The sequence below is a fragment of the Bombina bombina genome, chromosome 3, assembly GCF_027579735.1.
Source record: "Bombina bombina isolate aBomBom1 chromosome 3, aBomBom1.pri, whole genome shotgun sequence".
Taxonomy (NCBI): Eukaryota; Metazoa; Chordata; class Amphibia; order Anura; family Bombinatoridae; genus Bombina; species Bombina bombina.
This window is the reverse complement of record NC_069501.1, coordinates 843,609,499-843,630,681: the sequence shown is the minus strand read 5'-3', so window position 1 is coordinate 843,630,681 and position 21,183 is coordinate 843,609,499. Positions and strand designations below refer to the sequence as shown.

The following is a 21,183-nucleotide window of genomic DNA, read 5'->3' as shown; positions in this document are numbered from 1 at the left end:
AAAAGAAGGACTTGACAGGCTCAGAAAAGTCAAAAATAGTGAGATATCTTGCAGAGGGATGCAGCACTCTTAAAATTGCAAAGCTTCTGAAGCGTGATCATCGAACAATCAAGCGTTTCATTCAAAATAGTCAACAGGGTCGCAAGAAGCGTGTGGAAAAACCAAGGCGCAAAATAACTGCCCATGAACTGAGAAAAGTCAAGCGTGCAGCTGCCAAGATGCCACTTGCCACCAGTTTGGCCATATTTCAGAGCTGCAACATCACTGGAGTGCCCAAAAGCACAAGGTGTGCAATACTCAGAGACATGGCCAAGGTAAGAAAGGCTGAAAGACGACCACCACTGAACAAGACACACAAGCTGAAACGTCAAAACTGGGCCAAGAAATATCTCAAGACTGATTTTTCTAAGGTTTTATGGACTGATGAAATGAGAGTGAGTCTTGATGGGCCAGATGGATGGGCCCGTGGCTGGATTGGTAAAGGGCAGAGAGCTACAGTCCGACTCAGACGCCAGCAAGGTGGAGGTGGAGTACTGGTTTGGGCTGGTATCATCGAGATGAGCTTGTGGGGCCTTTTCGGGTTGAGGATGGAGTCAAGCTCAACTCCCAGTCCTACTGGCAGTTTCTGGAAGACACCTTCTTCAAGCAGTGGTACAGGAAGAAGTCTGCATCCTTCAAGAAAAACATGATTTTCATGCAGGACAATGCTCCATCACACGCGTCCAAGTACTCCACAGCGTGGCTGGCAAGAAAGGGTATAAAAGAAGAAAATCTAATGACATGGCCTCCTTGTTCACCTGATCTGAACCCCATTGAGAACCTGTGGTCCATCATCAAATGTGAGATGTGAGGGAAAACAGTACACCTCTCTGAACAGTGTCTGGGAGGCTGTGGTTGCTGCTGCACGCAATGTTGATGGTGAACAGATCAAAACACTGACAGAATCCATGGATGGCAGGCTTTTGAGTGTCCTTGCAAAGAAAGGTGGCTATATTGGTCACTGATTTGTTTTTGTTTTGTTTTTGAATGTCAGAAATGTATATTTGTGAATGTTGAGATGTTATATTGGTTTCACTGGTAAAAATAAATAATTGAAATGGGTATATATTTGTTTTTTGTTAAGTTGCCTAATAATTATGCACAGTAATAGTCACCTGCACACACAGATATCCCCCTAAAATAGCTATAACTAAAAACAAACTAAAAACTACTTCCAAAACTATTCAGCTTTGATATTAATGAGTTTTTTGGGTTCATTGAGAACATGGTTGTTGTTCAATAATAAAATTAATCCTCAAAAATACAACTTGCCTAATAATTATGCACTCCCTGTTTATATATATATATATATATATATATATATATATATATATATATATATATATATATATATATATATATATATATAAATAAAGAAGAGTGCTGGAAGATATATATATATATATATATATATATATATATATACACACACACACACACACATCTATTTATCTACCTTATGGTCGTCTGGTCTGGAATATATATATTTATTATGTAAATAGGGGTACTTTCATTATATATATATATATATATATATATATATATATATATATATATATATATACACACACACACACACACACACACACTGTATGTGTATATATATATATATATATATTTATTTATTATGTTTTTTCCCCTTTAACCACCTCTATACTGATCTATACATGGCTTGTTAGTATATAATAGTGATGTATCATATCATATCTCAATGCATTCGCTATCAGATAAGACATGTCTCCCTGAGTATACATTATGGATATTGAATGAGGATGTAAACAGTTTTAAGCATCTATATATATTCTTCTATGCTTTAAGTATGTTAATGTTATCCTTGTTATCTTTGTTATTTAAGTAATTTACACATAACACTGTCTATGCCCTTGATAATAAAAACATTTTTTTAGGGTATACACATTTATGTGGTGTCTAGTCTTGTGCATATTGCTTATTAACAATAGCTAAATGTGGCATGAATGTGTTAATTTTTTTTTTTTTAAATCATTTTTCTTTTATTGAGGTTTTTTAGTAAAAAGAAAAAGCATATACAAGATAACACTTTTGTCCTGTTACAAAGGCATTAGAAAACCTTATATAAAAATAACATCATGCTATAAAATTAGTATAAACCTATGTGAAGGAAACATAGATAAACATAAGAAATATATTAGAAACCTCATTTTCTTTTTTTTGTTATTAAAATATTTAACTGATATGAAACCACCTTGCGAAAATTACATCTAATATATTTAAATAGTAATGGTGGTATGGTAACTAAGGTATTCAGTAAGAAACATCAAATTATTAGACTAGCCTGGTTATTCAATACACAAATGTAGTAACACATTACACTCCTAGAAAAGAGATAAAGATAGGACAGAAAAGACATAATATCCTAAGCTGCAATGTCAATATGTGTACTAAAAATACAATGTAATAAATGAAATATACATTGCACACACTTATTATTAGATAGTATGCAACAAGCATAGGTAACAGTTTATGTAGTTTAGAAACCGTGGCATATTTGAAATCACTAGTAACTGGTAAATATTCTAAGTAGAAATAACAAAACTAGTAGGTCCCTGGCCTGCAGGGAACCCCATCAGTCCCATGCTATATCGTGTATGTCACATAAGCGTCATACCAAGAGATATGTAAATGTAATGCGTTGTAATTTATTAATCATAAAACATGAGACACGTAGTGGAAATGGGTTATCAGACCTCAATGTTAACGTGTAACTGTATATTGAATTTATACCGGGCAAAGAGCCGCTAGTTAAGGAGCCCAGATAATAACCTGGGAAAGTTTACAATGCTTAGCTTAAATATATTTACTATAAACATTAAACAAGGGGAAAAAGTAGTGTATAAACAAGTAACATAATGACTTATATAAAATGAAAATAATAAGAATTTTAGGAAGGAATCCAAACAACTAGTGAAGAGCTCTACAACTTACGTGCCACTAGTTACCAGTAAAAATATGAGAAGTGGTGTTAGTAATTAGTTATAGACTAATCTCTTCTGTGTAATCTACCAAAGTGGGGGAAAATATATAAGCTTTCAAGACCTTATAAATGGGTCGCACTCAGCTATAAAATTAAATTTTTAAAGTTACTTACCCACTATCAAGCAAAAGTGAGCTTTATAGGGGGTTAAGAGTACTATGAATGAAGGTTTTACAGACACTGAGCAGAATAGTTGAACACCATATATTACACACTCCAGAACATCAAACCGTAAGGTTATCATTAGAAACTAGATTAACAGCAGAAGTGTTGATCAGTGTCTATATTGTAGACTTTGAGTTAGTCCTGAGTACATGATTAATACATTAGTCTATCCAATTCCGACAACCTCTGGAGAACAAATCCAAAAGTGCCCACTCTCAATGATCTCTCTCCTCTGGCACCAGCAGATCAAAAGACAAACTTCACCTGTGAGAAAGGAGACACATGAAGAGCTGCTCTCAGACCAGTCAAAATTCCCGACCCCGGGACAAAAACAGAATAAAGACCCCTCTCGACTGGCCACATCTCCAGGGGACCCAGTCTCAGCCCCATCCCGCCAGTCAGTTTACTGTAGCTTGTGCGTGTAGAGAGCGAAGCTTCAGAAAGTGCAGAGTTTGGCAGAAACCTTTGGATTTTACTGTGACCTGTTCTTATCTGGCACACCTGCAGGGTTCCCGTTGTGGTTTACTGCAAACTCATCAGGTGGAGATGTTGAGCGTGGGACGAAGCTGCGAGTCGTGCCATCTTCTGTAATGATATCCTTCTCTGTACTCAGATGCGCCACAAGGGGGGTAAAAAGGTGCTCCAACTTATGGGAGAGTAGATTTTAGCCTCCATAATGATCTCAGTGTTAAGTAGTGACCTCCTGATGTTTTGTGGCTAAAATCGCCCTCCCCTCTGCTGTATAAGGATTCCTCTGTAATAGTGTAGAAGTCAGCAGGTCAAAACTACTTTACCTGGCTAAGCATCAAACTGGGGGGGGGTGTAGATGATGCAGGCCACCATTTGTAGTTTCCGTCTATTGATATAATCTGCGTTTGCAAATAGTATCACCCGACTCCAAATCTTTTCTATGGTAAATCGTTGAGATAAAAAGCAGTATTAGATCTTGGGAGTTGGAAATAATCCTTAAATTTTTTAAAGTTGTACGGAGCTGTTGAAAAACACGTCCATGCATGGCCTCAGCTTAGGTACGCCCCCCGAATGTGTTAATATTTTATATGTACAGAAATATTCTAGATTTGAACTTGCTAATATGTACATGGTTTATGTCATATAGTTTAGCATATGCCTTCTGTATTCAGATTATTGCTACTCTTATGTAGGTTTCTACCTTTTCATTCCCCTATCCCCTTATTGGGCCATTATATATATATATATATATATATATATATATATATATATACATACACACACACACATATACAGTATATATATATATATATATATATATATATATATATATATATATATATATATATATATATACACACACACACATACACACACTTTTATTGTTAAGCATTTATTCTATATGTTAAATTTATTAGTCTATTTGCTTGTTTGAAAATGCTTAGGAGTTAATGGGCAACACCTGCTGTTCACTGCCTGTGGTAAGGGGTTAATTAAGACTGCTTTTTGTTTTTAGCCAATCATGTAACACTTTAGCCTTTTTAAATGAAGCTGTTCATTTGTAACACACAGGTCTAGGAGTACGGTCGATGGACCGAAACCAGTCAGACTGTGTTATTGTCTTTTTTTAAATTTTGCTGTGGTTTTTAATGGATTACTAAATAAAGACTTTCTTTTACATATTTTTTGCTTTCCAACTTTTTGAATTCTTTTAGCTCAACACCTCCAATCTCTTCACATTGATTGGAGCTTAGGTGACTCCTGACTGGCTTTTGGAGAATTCATAAGGGGCACGGAAAAAGGGATTAGCCAGTTCCCAACATCACTGTCAATGACCAAAAAGGATTTCCAGCCTCCAATAGGTAAATTAAAAAACCTTTATTTGCTTATACAGGGTCCATAATACAGCAACAATGTTTCAAACCAGCAATTGGTTCTTAGTCATGTCCTAAGAACCAATTGCTGGTTTGAAACAGTGTTGCTGTATTATGGACCCTGTATAAGCAAATAAAGTTTTTTTAATTTACCTATTGGAGGTTGGAAATCCTTTTGATCATTGGCTTTTGGAGAAGACATTATGCTAGGGATTCATACACTGTAAATATGTATACTGTTTGCTTAATAAAAACATGAAAATTTATAATTATTTGTGTATTATTTTTTTAAGCAGATTAGGTTTGTCTATTGTAGTGAAGTTAAGATCAAATTGTATGACTAATATATGCAAAAATGCAGGTAATCCCAAAAGGGTTTGCATAATTTTCTAACCACTGTACTGTTGGTTAACACTGTATTAACCTTCTTCTGCAGATATTCCTGAAATATCTTAGTCGTTTTCTTAAGCAGCTGTATTGGAAGTCTATAAAATAAATCATACGCCCTTTTTGCAAAGAATCAATAAAATATATAGGTCAGAAAGTGTTTCCTTGTAAATTCTCTATTTTATGCCACATACTATATTTTTAGCTCTTCTCCAGATCTATACATTTGGGTTGATTTAACCAATGCTTCGCACCCCTACGACTGCAGGTTCTCACAAGAGAACCTTCAGTCCGTATTTATGAAGCAGTGGTCATTAGAACGCTGCTTCCCTAACCCTTCGCCATCTCTTAGGTGGCGAATTTCAATCTCCTCGGTCTCGTCCAATCAGGAAGATTGACAGCTCCTGCCCGTGCGTGATTGTCTGTGCGTGGGTGGCGTTGCACAAGAGCGTAAAATTGCGTTCTTGTGCAATGATGAATTCCGCCAGCGGAATTCAGTCTGCCGGAGGCAAGCTGCAGCGGACAGGGGCCCATATGTATGGCCCTGTCCGCGGTAGCTTGATAAATCGACCGTATGGTATTAAATATTAGGCCTTACTAGTCATCTATAAAATGGCATATGACCTTCACTTCTCTGCAGCTACTACCTCTTCCTATGCAACAAAGCATTGTACTGGCCCTACTTGCTGTGCTATTTTGTTGCTTAGTAAACATCAAATCAAGTGAAATAACAAGTCCCAAGTTCTAATCCTACATAAGACATACTGAGGGGCCCAGCTATGCTCAATAATGTGCGTGTTTCTTAATCACTATAACTCTTGCACACTTCATACCTTTATTATTATTATACTTTATTTATGATACCAGATAAGCAGTCGCTGACATGAGAAAGGACAGAGGGAGGGAGAGCAGGGGTGGAGAGGTAGATCTGGGTGTCATCAGCATAGAGGTGATATTTGAAGCCATAACTGTTGATAAGTTTACCCGGAGAAGAAGTATAAATGGGGAAGAGTATTGGACCCAGAACAGATCCTTGAGGTACTCCAACAGACAGAAACATTGGAGAGGAGGAGTCGCTGGCAAATGACACAGAAAAAGACCTGTGAGAAAGATAGGAGTGAATCCAGGAAAGAGCAGCGTCACAGAGGCCAAAAGAGCTAAGGGTCTGTAGAAGGAGGGGGTGGTCAACTGTGTCGAAGGCAGCTGAGAGGTCAAGTAAGATGAGTATAGAGTAGTGGCCAATATTTTTAGCAGAGAGAAGATCGTTAGTAACCTTGGTAAGGGTAAGGTATGTTCTTGAACAAAAGATACAAAAAGAACAAAAGTGCAATTGTATGCTGAAGCATGAACATTTAATTTTGACTTTATATCCTATTAACAACTTCATAATCTTTATTATTATCAGAACTAGCAGAGGTGTTAACTTTTTCTATTCAAGAGGAAGAATATCTAGAATTGCATGGCTGCTAATGGTGTCACTACAAAAACAAGAAAGTTTGTGTTATCCTAGCTTCCAACTGTTTATAGAGGTTACTAAGTCACTATGCTATCTGTTACATAACAGCTGCCCTTTATATATAAAGCACAAACATAAGGTAGCCTCTTGATTCAACATTACAGTTTAAGTCCTACCCAAAGTTGCTAACATCTAAGGAGGCCTGGGATATTGGATAGAATTCACTACCTAGTACGTGTCTTGCTTTTTTTTTTACACTGATCTCCATTATAGTTCTGTCTTAATGTTGCTTTAACTTGAACATAAAAGAAGTCAAGGTCAGAATGAATTAGCATAACAGATAAACGTTTGATACCAGGGTCCAGAATAAAAATTGTATCTCTTGTTATTTCCCTTTAACTTTATTAAATGTCACTTACCTGAAGTATCTGTTTATGAGTCATTCTTTCTTCCCATTCTCGTTCTTCTTCCTCTTCTGAGCTAAAAGATAGCAAGAAAATTAAAAGTATAACTATTCTGAGATGTGTTTGTAGGGGTCTTGTAATATTGGTTTTCAGGAGACTGTAATATACCTATTTATGTCTTTCTCTTCTAGAGGCGGAAGAACATATACATCATCAATGTCCTTTCTCTTCACTTGGGAGAGGCTTGGTATATCCTCATTGCTTTAAAAATAAGCAATAAAGAATTAACAACGGGAAAGAAAAAGGATTTACCCAATAATTTTCTTGAAATTACATTCTACCTTTGCTTGGTAGATAAGGCAGCTTTTATAGCCTGTCTTTTTAAGAAGGTTCTCAGGAGTTTCTCATTTGTTTTCTTGGCTTCACTGGCTGCTGAATGCTTCTTCTGCATTCTCTTAGACTAAAGATTTAAAACGTGGAAAAAATTAGATTATTTATGTGGGTCTAATTACAACTGAGCATTACAAAGTACTGCATTTTGATATGGTCATTGTAAACTATTATTTATCAGGTAATACTCGTGCTACTCGTGCTTAAATGTGCCTTATTTGGATGAGTCAATCAGTTAACAAGGATAGACACAGTCATAATGTTAGTATAAAGTACATTTGCAGCTATTATCAGCTAAAGCCAATTAGGAAAAATATATGTAGCAGGGTTTACATAAAAAGGGCAAAATAAAGAAAGTATATTTCAAAATTGTTTTACAACATATAACTAAATATTTTATAAATAAAGATCTCAAGGTGTTAATGGTCCCTTTATCAGATTAAAAGCAATGTAAGGTAACTAGAAATATGTGAAATAAAAGAATTGCGGCGCAAGCTTCAGTGCAACTGCCGAAACACATGCCGCCCGTAATTTCACCTCGCACATCAGGGTATCACATATATGGCACCAGCAGTTCCTAAAGTGCTGTTAGTCGGATAAACTAGCGATGTCCAGAAATGAGCGTAAATACAAATTTCTGGAGTCTCTAGTGACTTACAGCCCTTTAGAAACTGCCGGCGCATAAGAAAATAAGAAAATAAAAATGTCAAATCTCCCGTAAAAGTCTAACCCGCCTCCCAAAAATAAACCTGACACGTAAAACCCCTATATCCGCCATCAAACCCACATAGCAACTAATAATAAAAGTATTAACCCCTAAACCGACAACGACCCATAACGCAATATGCCTAATTAAACTATTAACCTCTAATCCGCCCTTAACCCACATCACGACAAACCTTATAAATCTATTAACCCCTAAACCACCAAACCCACACAACGCAATAATTCTAATAAAACTATTAACCCCTAAACCCCCATAACGCAAATAACTAGATTACTAAAACCACTAACCAAACACCCACTAAATTAACCCCAATTACCTGAATTAAAAAATACTAAGTTACAAACAATAAAAAGAAAAAGCTAACAATACTTAAAAATAAAAAAAACTAACATTAAATTAATCTAAGATTACAAAAAATAAAAAGTCTAACATTACATAAAATAATAAAACCAAATTATCAAAAATAAAAAAAATAAACCTAATCCCTATGAAAATAACCCCCCTCAAAAAAAACACCCCCTAATCTAATGCTAAACTACCAATAGCCCTTAAAATGTCCTTTTGTAGGGCATTGCCCTAAGTTAAACAGCTCTTTTCCCTTAAAAAATACTAAGTCCAACCTCTAACGGTAAAACCCCCCACACACCAAACTCCCCAAAATAAATAAATAACACTAAAAAATCCTAAACTACCCATTGCCCCTAAATGGGCATTGCCCTTAAAAGGGCATTCAGCTCTTTTTCAAAGGCCCATTCAATCCCTAAACTAAAAAAAAAAAAAAAAGCCTAAATCTAACCCCCAGATAGGTACTCATGGTTCCTAAAGTCCGGCGGTGAAGCCTTCCTCCAAGAGGCGATATCTTCTATCTTCTTCCAGGAACAAGCCAGTGCGGAGCACGGAACTGAAGACCGGTGACCGCGGAACTGAAGACCGGCGATGGCGGAGCCATGGTGCGTGGAGATCCTCTTCGTATGATCACCGCCGCACACTGAGGATTGAATTCAAGGTACACGTTTAAATATGGGGTACCTTGCATTCCTATTGGCGGATTTGAGTCTTCAAATTCAAATCAGCCAAGTGGATGAGAGCTACTAAAATCCTATTGGCTGATTTGAACAGCTGAATGCCCTTTTAAGGGCAATCCCCATACAAATGTCCCTTTAGGGGCAATAGGCAGTTTAGGATTTTTTAGTGTTAGTTTTTTTTTTATTTTGGGGGATTTGGTGGATGGGCGGTTTTACTGTTAGAGGGGGGATTAGTATTTTTTTAAAGGTAAAAGAGCTGTTTAACTTAGGGCAATGCCCTACAAAAGGCCCTTTTAAGGGCTATTGGTAGTTCAGCATTAGATTAGGGGGTGTTTTTAATTTTGGGGGGGCTTTTTTATTTTCATAGGGATTAGGTTTAATTTTTTTATTTTTGATAATTTGGTTTCTTATTTTATGTAATGGTTTTTTTAAAATCTTAGATTAATTTAATTTTTTTTATTTTTAAGTAATGTTAGTTTTTTTATTTTAATTGTTTGTAACTTAGTATTTTTTAATTTAGGTAAATGGTGTTAGGTTAGGGGGCTTAGTAATTTAATTAGTTATTTTCATTGTGGGGGTATGGCGGATTAGGGGTTAATAGATTTATCAGGTTTGTTGCGATGTGGGTTAATGGCGGATTAGGATTTAATAGGTTAATTAAGTTTATTGCATTAGTGGGGGATGGTGGTTTAGAGGTTGTTTTAATAGGTACTTTGCAATATGGGTGAATGGCAGATTAGGGGTTAATAGTTTATTAAGGTATATTGCGTTGTGGGGTGATGGTGGTTTAGGGGTTTATCACTTTCTTAGGTATATAGCGTTGTGGGGGGTTGGCGGATTAGGTGTTAATAGGTTAATTAGATGTTTTGCAATGTGGGGGTTGGCGGATTAGGGGTTAATACAGTTTATTAGTTATTGCCGGGGGATGATGGTTGACAGGTAGATAGATATTGTGCATGCGTTAGGTGTTAGTTTACTATGTTTAGGGGGTTACAGTGCTCACATACTCAGCGCAAGTCTTGCTGCGCCTGCCTATGTGTGGCGAGGTGAAAAGTAAAATTTCTCCATTTTCGCCGCGTAAGACCTTGTGCTGAATATGTGATACCGATTTACAACGCGGTTCTATGTTAGCTTATGGGAGAAAAAAATTGGGGGCGACAGGTGAAATATACGCGCCACATTTATATGCAGATCTGTATATGTGATACCAAAACCGCGTAAAAAACGGCATTGCCGGCTTTTGCGGACGACGCCGCATATGTAATCTTGCCCCTGATGACTAAAGAAAATGTGACTTTAACTCACACAAAAGAGTCACTTTGTCCTTTCATGGATTCCTGAATTGTTGAAATGTTTTATAGGTTAGGGAAGCTTATTTTTTTTTTTTTTTTTAAAAGGCTGTAAACAAAAAAAAAAAAAGGATATTTTATCTAAGCGGCTTATTTTGCTTTATTCAGTACAAAATAGTGGTTTAGAAATGGTGATACTTGAAAGATTAAAATCTTGTGCAAGGTCACCAAGTAAGAAAAACAGCAGAATAGTTAAGAACTTTCATAGTAATGTTGTGATGAATGGCAAAATTAGCATCCTACTATAGTCTGCAAAACGCACAAGACTGTAAATCACCTGGTCATTTTAATGAAGAATCTGGCTAGAAGTATTTAAATAATAAACATATGTATATTTTGCATATTTGCTTTATGGGTCACATAAATCAAATATATTTTATTCCCAGTAATGCTAACACACTAGAAAACGCTGCCGCTGTTGCTCTGTAACACGCACTTATTTACTTACAATAGTCTGCTTCTTCAGGAGAGGTGCTTCTCCATCAAACACAAATATAGGACGAATCCTAAAAAACAATAGCTTACAAAGCCGATGAAATAAAGTCAATAGATGAGCATTTTGGATGGCATTTCCTTGGCGATCTCGCACTCCCTTTATGGCTTGGTTTAGCCAAATACTTATATCTTACACAATTGTTAAAGAAAGAAAAAAGGAATATGACACAAAATCAAGTATTTGATAATGTAAAAAAAAAAAAAAAAAAAAAAAACTTTAATTGGAAAGAGATTTTATTTTCAGAATTTGTATCTTTTAAACTCATAAAGCTAGCAAATTGAGTGCTCACATGTAATTGATGTAAATGATTGGTGTAAATTGGTATAATTGGATGTTCTCTTACTACCTTAAACTAAACCTCTCCAAGACTGAGCTCCTTACCCCCACATTTCTTTTAAAATATCTACCACCCATCTTTCTACAACTGTTAATCATATTTTTACCCCAGCCCTACATGCCTGATGTCTTGGGGTCACACTTTATCTCTCTTTCACTCCTCACTTCCAGTCTTTGGCCAATTTCTGCCATTTCCAGCTTAAAAAAAACATCTCCAAAATGTAACACTTCCTTACACAAAACACAACTAAGATTTTAAAACACTGCAATTTCCCTCCTTGACAATTGCAACTCAATCCTCTCTGGTCTCCCTAGCTACAGTCTATCTCCTTTACAATCCATAATGAATGCCTCTGCCAGGCTTATCTTCCGTACACATCACTCCGCATTGGCTACACCTCTCTACTAAGCCCGTCACTGGTTTCCTCTAGCCTACAGAATTAAACACAAATGCTGACTTTCAAGGCCTTCAATAACACTGCTCCCCCTATATCTCAGACCTTGTCTGCAGATAGTCTCGTTCCGGCCTCCTTGTATGCTCACAACCTCCTTCTCTATTCCTCCCTTGTAACTTCCTCACACTCCCGTCTAAAGGACTTCTCTAGAATGGTCGCTCCACAAGACTCTCCCCTAGTTTTGAAAGTTCCAAGCGAAAACTCTACTGTTCAGGGATGCATACAAAATACTCTAAACTTTTTTACCTCAGTTCCTCCACTCCTTTAGTCATCCCCTTGAACCCCCTTAGTATGTAAGCCTATGAGTTCAGCTGTTTTGTAGATCACCTTCATGAGAGCAGGGCCCTTTACCCACTTGTATTCTATAAATGCTACTTTGCATAACCATACTTATGTTTATAATCTGTTGGCGCTCTACAAATAAGTGATAATAATAATTAAAAAAAAAAAAAATTATTGTTGTGCTGAAATTAATATAAACAACCAATAGCTAAGTGGCATTGAAAATACAACAAAAAAAAGCCTGAATTAGCTTTTTTCAAATATTAGAAAACTTCTAATATTTAATTTGCTTCCTTCTCTTGTAATCCTTTGATGAAAGCTCAGGAGCAGCAAATAACCTAGGTTTTATATACTTGCTTAGATGTACTAATTTCCTATGCAAATATTTACATTGATTTATATATATATATATATATATACACACATAGATTGTCATTGGCTCACCCATGTGTTCAGTTAGAAACCAGAAGTGCATTGCTGCTCCTTCAACAAATTATACCATGTAAATGAAGCAAATTTGATAATAGAAGTATAATGGAAAGTTGTATAAAATTGTATGTTCTACCTAAATCATAAAAAAAAGTTTTTTTGAGTTTCATGTCCCTTTAAGACCAGCATCACATGCATGTGTGCCTGCCCCAGGGTTATCTTTGATGCTGCATTGCAAAGTGTTTTGAAATAGCACGTATGGCATTGTTAGCCCTGGTACACTTTTTTTTTTTTTTTTTTACTTCTATGTTTATTTAAAGCCAATCATTACTGTTATTTAATAGAATCTCACATGCATCTAGTTGTAACACATACAGATCAATCAGTTGTAAATTACAATGCACAAATAAAACTTTTAAAAAACAAAAATAGTGTCATAAATAGTGTATACTACACAAAACAATACATAAACAAATAATAAAATACTATATAAAATACTGGCTACAAACATCAACACAGATACACTCAGTACATAGATACATTTAGCATGCTGTTTAACTCAGCTGAAACGCAAAAGTGTAAACAAAGTACGCCGGACCATTTTTAGTTCAGCACCTGGGTAGCGCTTGCAGATTGATGGGTAAATGTAGCCACCAATAAGCAAGTGCTATCCAGGGTGCTGAACCTAAAATGAGCAGGCTCCTAAGCTTTAAATTCCTGCTTTTCAAATAATGATAACAGGAGAACGAAGAAAAATTGATAATAGGAGTAAATTAGAAAGTTGCTTCAAATTGCATGCTCTATCTGAATCAAGTAAGAAGAAAAAATTGGGTTTAGTATCACTTTAATTACGATATATAAAAAACACACATACAACACATTTGGCATCATGAACATGAATAACTTAAGGATACCAACAGCAAGAATTTTCCCTTCCAGGGTTTCTGGATTTATTGATCTTCCTGAACTTTCAAGAAGTTTCCATAAGCCTTGGACTCCCATTGTGGTTTTCTTTCGGTTTCCTTAACAATTTCCTTTTAGTTTAACCTAGGAGAAAAAATAAATATTTAGTTTAAAGGGCTTTAAAGTTCAGTCATTTTATAAGACATGTATAAATCTTAAAAAGAAAATAAATAGGACGCACTCAACTGAGACAGAACAAAAGCTAGAAAAACTGCCATACTTGTTCACAAAGGCAGTGCCACTCAGGGTGCAGTCTCTTTTAGCACACTATGCCTTTCACAGAGAAAAAATATCCTGCAGCATATCAGTCTGACCCTGCCCAATGACAGTCCAGCGCTGAAATACCAGGCAATTCTTCTCTGAACAAGAGAAAACAACAAACCTCCGACGTACGTTTCAGCCTCCCTGGGGCACAGTTAGTAAGGTGCTGTTGCACCTCTCTAGGGCATGTATGCAAGGAGTCCACATCTTGTTTCCCCTTTTTACTTTTATTATTATTATTATCGGTTATTTGTAGAGCGCCAACAGATTCCGCAGCGCTATTAACAATGGCGGAGTACAAAAAACAGTTATAGGGATCAAATGGGTAGAGGGCCCTGCCAAGAGTTGCACTGTTGTAGTCAGCTCTTGAGAAGGTGATCAACAAACAGCTGGACTCTTAAGCTTACATTCTAGGGGGGTTCAGGGGATAGCAATGGAGGAGAGGAACTGGTATAAAGAAAGGTTAGCGTAGGTTGTATGCATCCCTGAACAGTAGAGTCTTTAGGGAGCACTTGAAGCTTTTAAAACTAGAAGAGAGTCTTGTGGAGCGAGGCAGACAGTTCCACAAGATGGGAGCCAGTCTGGAGAAGTCCTGTAAACGGGAGTGTGATGAGGTGACAAGAGAGGAGGAGAGTAGGAGGTCATGAGCAGAGCGAAGGGGACGGGAGGGAGAGTATCTGGAGATAAGGTCTGAGATGTAGGGGGGAGCAGTGCAGTTGAGGGCTTTGTATGTTAGAGTTAGAGTTTTGTGTTTGATCCTAGAGGCAAGAGGAAGCCAGTGAAGGGATTGGCAGAGAGGCACAGCAGATGAAGAGCGACGTGTAAGGAAGATGAATCTGGCAGAGGCATTCATTATGGATTGTAAAGGAGCTAGGCGGCAGGTGGGGAGACCAGAGAGGACAGAGTTGCAGTAATCAAGGCGGGAAAGAATGAGAGAGTGGATTAAAATCTTAGTTGTGTCTTGTGTAAGGAAGTGTCTAATTTTAGAGATGTTTTTAAGGTGATAGCGGCAGGCTTTAACCAATGACTGAATGTGAGGAGTGAAGGAAAGATCTGAGTCGAATGTGACCCCGAGACATCGGGCGTGCGGGGTAGGGGTAATGATGGAGTTGTCGATAGTTATAGAGATATTGGGGGTGGAGATTTTGGAAGAAGGGGGGAAAATGAGGAGCTCAGTTTTGGAGAGATTTAGCTTGAGGTAGTGAGAGGACATCCAGGAAGAGATGTGAGAAAGACAGTTAGTGACACGGGTTAGCAAGGAAGGAGATAGTTCTGGTGCAGAGAAGTAGATTTGGGTGTCATCGGCATACAAATGATATTGGAAACCGTGGGACTTAATTAGGGAACCTAGTGATGACGTATAGATTGAGAAGAGAAGGGGACCGAGGCCAGAGCCTTGCGGTACTCCGACAGAAAGTGGTGACGGGGCAGAGGAGGCCCCAGAGAAGGCTACACTGGAGGTACGGTTTGACAGATAGGAAGAGAGCCACGAAAGGGCTGTGTCACAGATGCCGAAGGATTGGAGGGTTTGGAGCAGAAGAGGGTGGTCAACAGTGTCAAAGGCTGCGGACAGATCAAGGAGGATAAGCAGAGAGAAGTGGCCTTTTGATTTAGCTGTAAGTAGATCGTTGGTGACCTTAACAATAGCTGTCTCTGTGGAGTGATAGGGACGAAATCCAGATTGCAGCGGGTCAAGAAGGGAGTTTAACGTAAGGAAATGGGATAGGCGTGCATATACTAGTTTTTCGAGAAGCTTTGAAGCAAGAGGGAGGAGGGAAATTGGGCGGTAGTTGGATGGGGAGGTAGGATCAAGGGAAGGTTTTTTGAGGATAGGTGTGACCAGCGCATGTTTCATCAATGAGGGAAATGTACCAGTGCTGAGGGAGAGGTTGAAAATGTGTGTTAGTATAGGGGTAAGGGTAGCAGAGAGAGAGGGGAGCAGCTGTGAGGGGATAGGGTCAAGGGAACAGGTAGTGAGGTGAGAGCGTAGTATAAGTGCTGAAACTTCATCCTCAATAACAGGGGAGAATGAACTAAGTTTCAGGTTATGAGGGTTGGGGTTGAGTGAGAGTATTTGAGGGGGGGGGAGAGAATGGAATTGTGTTGAGAGCTGATTTCATGTCTGATGGAGTCAATTTTGTCAATGAAGTGACTGGCAAAGTCTTGGGCTGACAGAGAAGTTGTATTAGGAAGTGGGGGAGGGCGGAGGAGAGTATTGAAAGTGGAGGACAGACGTTTTGGGTTTGAAGAAAGATTAGAGATAAGAGTAGAGAAGTAGTGTTGCTTGTGGAGATTAAAGGGCAGAGTAGTAGGAGTTCAAGATGAATTTGTAATGAAGAAAATCAGCTGAACTCTGTGATTTTCTCCAATGCCGTTCAGCAGTACGGGAACATCTGCATAGGTACCGTGTCAGAGGAGTATGCCAGGGCTGGGGATGAGTGTGTGATTTCCTAGCAGTGGTAAGAGGGGCGAAATTGTCAAGGACGGATATAAGGGTGGAATTATAGTGGCAGATAGATTGTTCAGGGCAGGAAAATGTGGAGAAGGATGAGAGGAGCGGTTGAAGGGAATTAGCAAGTTGTTGCTGATCTAAAGACCTAATGCTTCTGTGAAGTTTGGTGTGAGGAGTAGAAGGTGGGAGAGTTGTAGGAAGGGATGATATGTTGCAGGTAAGGAGATGGTGGTCAGACAGAGGATAGCTAAAGATCAGGTCAAGGGAGTGACCGTCCTTGTGAGTGGGAGAATCAGTCCATTGTGACAGACCGAAAGAGGAAGTGAGTTGCAGAAGTTGTTTAGCAGATGAGGCAGTGGGATTGTTAAGGGGGATGTTGAAGTTGCCAAGAATGAGGGCAGGGGTGTCTGAGGAAAGGAAGTAGGGTAGCCAGGCAGCCAAGTGATCTAGAAATTGAGTTGCGGAGCCAGGGGGTCGGTATATGACTGCAACACGTACAGAGAGAGGGGAGAATAAGCGAATCAAGTGGGTTTCGAATGAGCGAAAAGTGAGGGAAGAGATAGGGTGTATTTGTTGAAAGGTGCAACGAGAGGAAAGTAAAATACCTACACCACCTCCTTGTCTATTACCAGACCTAGGAGAGTGGCTGAAGTGGAGACCCCCATGTGACAGAGCAGCAGTGGATGCTGTGTCTAGGGGAGAGAGCCAGGTTTCTGTTAGGGCCAGAAGGTTGAGGGAGCGGGAGATGAAGAGGTCATGTATAGAAGTGAGTTTGTTGCAAACAGAGCGAGAGTTCCAGAGTGCACAGGTGAAAGGGGTAGTGGCTTTAGATGCAAGAGGAATGTGAGAAAGGTGTGCAGAGTTTTGTTTTCTGAGTCTATGGGATGGTACACATGGATGTGCATGGCTTGTCAGTGGTTGGGGACCGGGATTAGGGGAGATGTCACCAGCAGTAAGTAGAAGCAAGAGGGAGAGTGACATGAGATGAGATACAGATTTGCAGTAGTGAGACTGCTTTTGAGATGAGCTGCAGGGGGTAGAGAGAGTGTTTAGGAATAGGTAAAGTTCATGAGTATAAAAGTAAGGTGAGTTTAAGAGAGATGGGCTAATGAACAGTGCAGGTGGAGAGGGAGAAGGAGTAAATGAATAGTGTAGTTTGCTATAGAGACAAAGGGTAGCAAAAAGGAATATGAATATATTGAGCATTTTTACAGAATTGGGAACCAGTTAAAAACAATAAGGTAGACCCAAGAGTAATTTGCATACAAACATACATACATGCCCTAGAGAGATGCAACCGCACCTCACTAATGAGGCCCAAGGGAAGCTGAAACATATGTCTGAAGTTTGATGTTTTCTCTTGTTCAGAGAAGAATTGCCTGGTATTTCAGCGCTGGGCTGTCACTGGGCGGAGTCAGGCTGATATGCTACAGGATATTTTTTTCTCTTCTGAAAGCCACAGTGTGCTGAAAGAGACTGCACCCTTAGTGGCACTGGCCTTGTGAACAAGCACAGACGTTTTTCTAGTTTTTGTTCTGTCTCAGTTGAGTGTGTCTCTCATTTTCTTGTTTACATGTATAAATCTGTAATAATGACGATTTGATTAAGTAATTACTCGACAATTAGATACTGAAATAATTGATTGACAATAAAGGTAAAACAATGGTTTGCACAATAAAATGGGCCCTGAGACTCAATTTAATAAACATTTGATAAATATACTCCAGTTTTGAAATCTCTGTTACTGTACCATCACCCAGGGAAATCCACTGGAGCCCTACCCTGTTCACAGGCTTGGTAACACTTAAATGCAGCTATAGAGAATTTGATCATAAATAATGGACTTTGTAGTATGTTTGCTATCACCACAGGGGCGTCTAGAATGTGAGTATAAACGGTTTGCTGTTGAAATACTCTTATTTTGACAGAAGAAACTTATGTATGATCTTCAGATATGTTTGTCAAGGTACAGAGACATCTGTTACAATATGTGTGGTCACTACAGAGCAAGTTCATACCTGCTCAAGTAACCACAGTTTCCCTCAAAGACAGGGGCAGCAGGGTATCTTCATGTGATCACTACTCAACTGCTATCTCTAAAATGGGGGTTAAACACTCCGTATACACATACAAGCGCTACAGGAAACTGCTGCAGGTACTCTCCAAGGTACAGTATTGTACAGACCAATGTCTGGGATTACAAGTCCCACAATTGTCCATGGCAGCCAGCTACAGAATGTGTCTACAAGATTCTTATGTCACATTTTTGCTTCTACTGAATATGTTTCACATATATTAAAAAAGGGGAGATTATAGGGAACAAACATTTTTCCTTCATGATTCAGATAGCACATACCATTTTAAACAACTTTCCAATTTACTTCTTTTATCTAGTTTGCTTTGTTCATTTGGTGTCCTTTGTTGAAAAGCATTCCTAGGCAGGCTCAGGAACAGCAATGCACTACTGGGATCTAGCTGCTGATTGGTGGCTGCACATATATGCCTTGTCATTAGCTCACCTGATGTATTCAGCTAGCTCCCAGTAATGCATTGCTGCTCCTGAGCCTATCAAGGTATGTTTTTGAAGAATTTTTTATAATATACGTAAATTGGAAAGTTATTTAAAATTCTATGCTCTGTTTGAATCATGAAATAAAATGTTTGTGTTTCATTTCCCTTTAACCCAGTGGTGGGATTCCAACATTTTAGCAACAGGTTCTCTATCTTCACTAGGATACAGAACCTATACACGTTATACATTTTAGCAACAGGTTCTCTATCTTCACTAGGATACAGAACCTATACACGTTATACATTTTAGCAACAGGTTCTCTATCTTCACTAGGATACAGAACCTATACACATTATACATTTTAGCAACAGGTTCTCTATCTTCACTAGGATACAGAACCTATACACGTTATACATTTTAGCAACAGGTTCTCTATCTTCACTAGGATACAGAACCTATACACGTTATACATTTTAGCAACAGGTTCTCTATCTTCACTAGGATACAGAACCTATACACGTTATACATTTTAGCAACAGGTTCTCTATCTTCACTAGGTTACAGAACCTATACACGTTATACATTTTAGCAACAGGTTCTCTATCTTCACTAGGATACAGAACCTATACACTTTATACATTTTAGCAACAGGTTCTCTATCTTCACTAGGATACAGAACCTATACACGTTATACATTTTAGCAACAGGTTCTCTATCTTCACTAGGATACAGAACCTATACACGTTATACATTTTAGCAACAGGTTCTCTATCTTCACTAGGATACAGAACCTATACACGTTATACATTTTAGCAACAGGTTCTCTATCTTCACTAGGATACAGAACCTATACACGTTATACATTTTAGCAACAGGTTCTCTATCTTCACTAGGATACAGAACCTATACACGTTATACATTTTAGCAACAGGTTCTCTATCTTCACTAGGATACAGAACCTATACACGTTATACATTTTAGCAACAGGTTCTCTATCTTCACTAGGATACAGAACCTATACACGTTATACATTTTAGCAACAGGTTCTCTATCTTCACTAGGATACAGAACCTATACACGTTATACATTTTAGCAACAGGTTCTCTATCTTCACTAGGATACAGAACCTATACACGTTATACATTTTAGCAACAGGTTCTCTATCTTCACTAGGATACAGAACCTATACACTTTATACATTTTAGCAACAGGTTCTCTATCTTCACTAGGATACAGAACCTATACACGTTATACATTTTAGCAACAGGTTCTCTATCTTCACTAGGATACAGAACCTATACACGTTATACATTTTAGCAACAGGTTCTCTATCTTCACTAGGATACAGAACCTATACACTTTATACATTTTAGCAACAGGTTCTCTATCTTCACTAGGATACAGAACCTATACACTTTATACATTTTAGCAACAGGTTCTCTATCTTCACTAGGATACAGAACCTATACACGTTATACATTTTAGCAACAGGTTCTCTATCTTCACTAGGATACAGAACCTATACACTTTATACATTTTAGCAACAGGTTCTCTATCTTCACTAGGATACAGAACCTATACACTTTATACATTTTAGCAACAGGTTCTCTATTTTCACTAGGATACAGAACCTATACACGTTATACATTTTAGCAACAGGTTCTCTATCTTCACTAGGATACAGAACCTATACACGTTATACATTTTAGCAACAGGTTCTCTATTTTCACTAGGATACAGAACCTATACACGTTATACATTTTAGCAACAGGTTCTCTATCTTCACTAGGATACAGAACCTATACACTTTATACATTTTAGCAACAGGTTCTCTATCTTCACTAGGATACAGAACCTATACACTTTATACATTTTAGCAACAGGTTCTCTATCTTCACTAGGATACAGAACCTATACACGTTATACATTTTAGCAACAGGTTCTCTATCTTCACTAGGATACAGAACCTATACACTTTATACATTTTAGGAACAGGTTCTTAAGAACTGGAGAGGTCCGGCTGAATCCCACCTGTATATCTCAGCAACCACTGCTGTTACTTAACCAAACAAAAAGCAAATAGGAGACAATAAAATCTGCATTCCAAACTTCATAAAGATCAGTGCAAAACCTTTTATTGCAGTTTTTGGCAAATCCCAGGGAAAAGCTTTTTTTCTTCAAAACTTACAATCAATTTA

General features: G+C 38.0%; 1 protein-coding gene across 1 annotated transcript in view; it reads right to left on the bottom strand.

Annotated features, from left to right (window-relative positions):
- Window positions 1-21,183, bottom strand: part of ERCC5 (ERCC excision repair 5, endonuclease) — a 238,975-nt gene that overhangs the window by 211,716 nt on the left and 6,076 nt on the right. Inside the window, exons 2-7 of the mRNA XM_053707797.1 lie at window positions 21,174-21,183; window positions 13,712-13,844; window positions 11,248-11,423; window positions 7,650-7,768; window positions 7,477-7,569; window positions 7,324-7,384 (exon numbers count right to left, since the gene is read on the bottom strand). The exon at window positions 21,174-21,183 is cut by the window's right edge and continues 76 nt beyond it. Of these exons, the coding sequence (XP_053563772.1) occupies window positions 7,324-7,384; window positions 7,477-7,569; window positions 7,650-7,768; window positions 11,248-11,423; window positions 13,712-13,799 (537 nt within the window). The 5' untranslated portion in view covers window positions 13,800-13,844; window positions 21,174-21,183. The remainder of the gene's footprint in view (window positions 1-7,323; window positions 7,385-7,476; window positions 7,570-7,649; window positions 7,769-11,247; window positions 11,424-13,711; window positions 13,845-21,173) is intronic.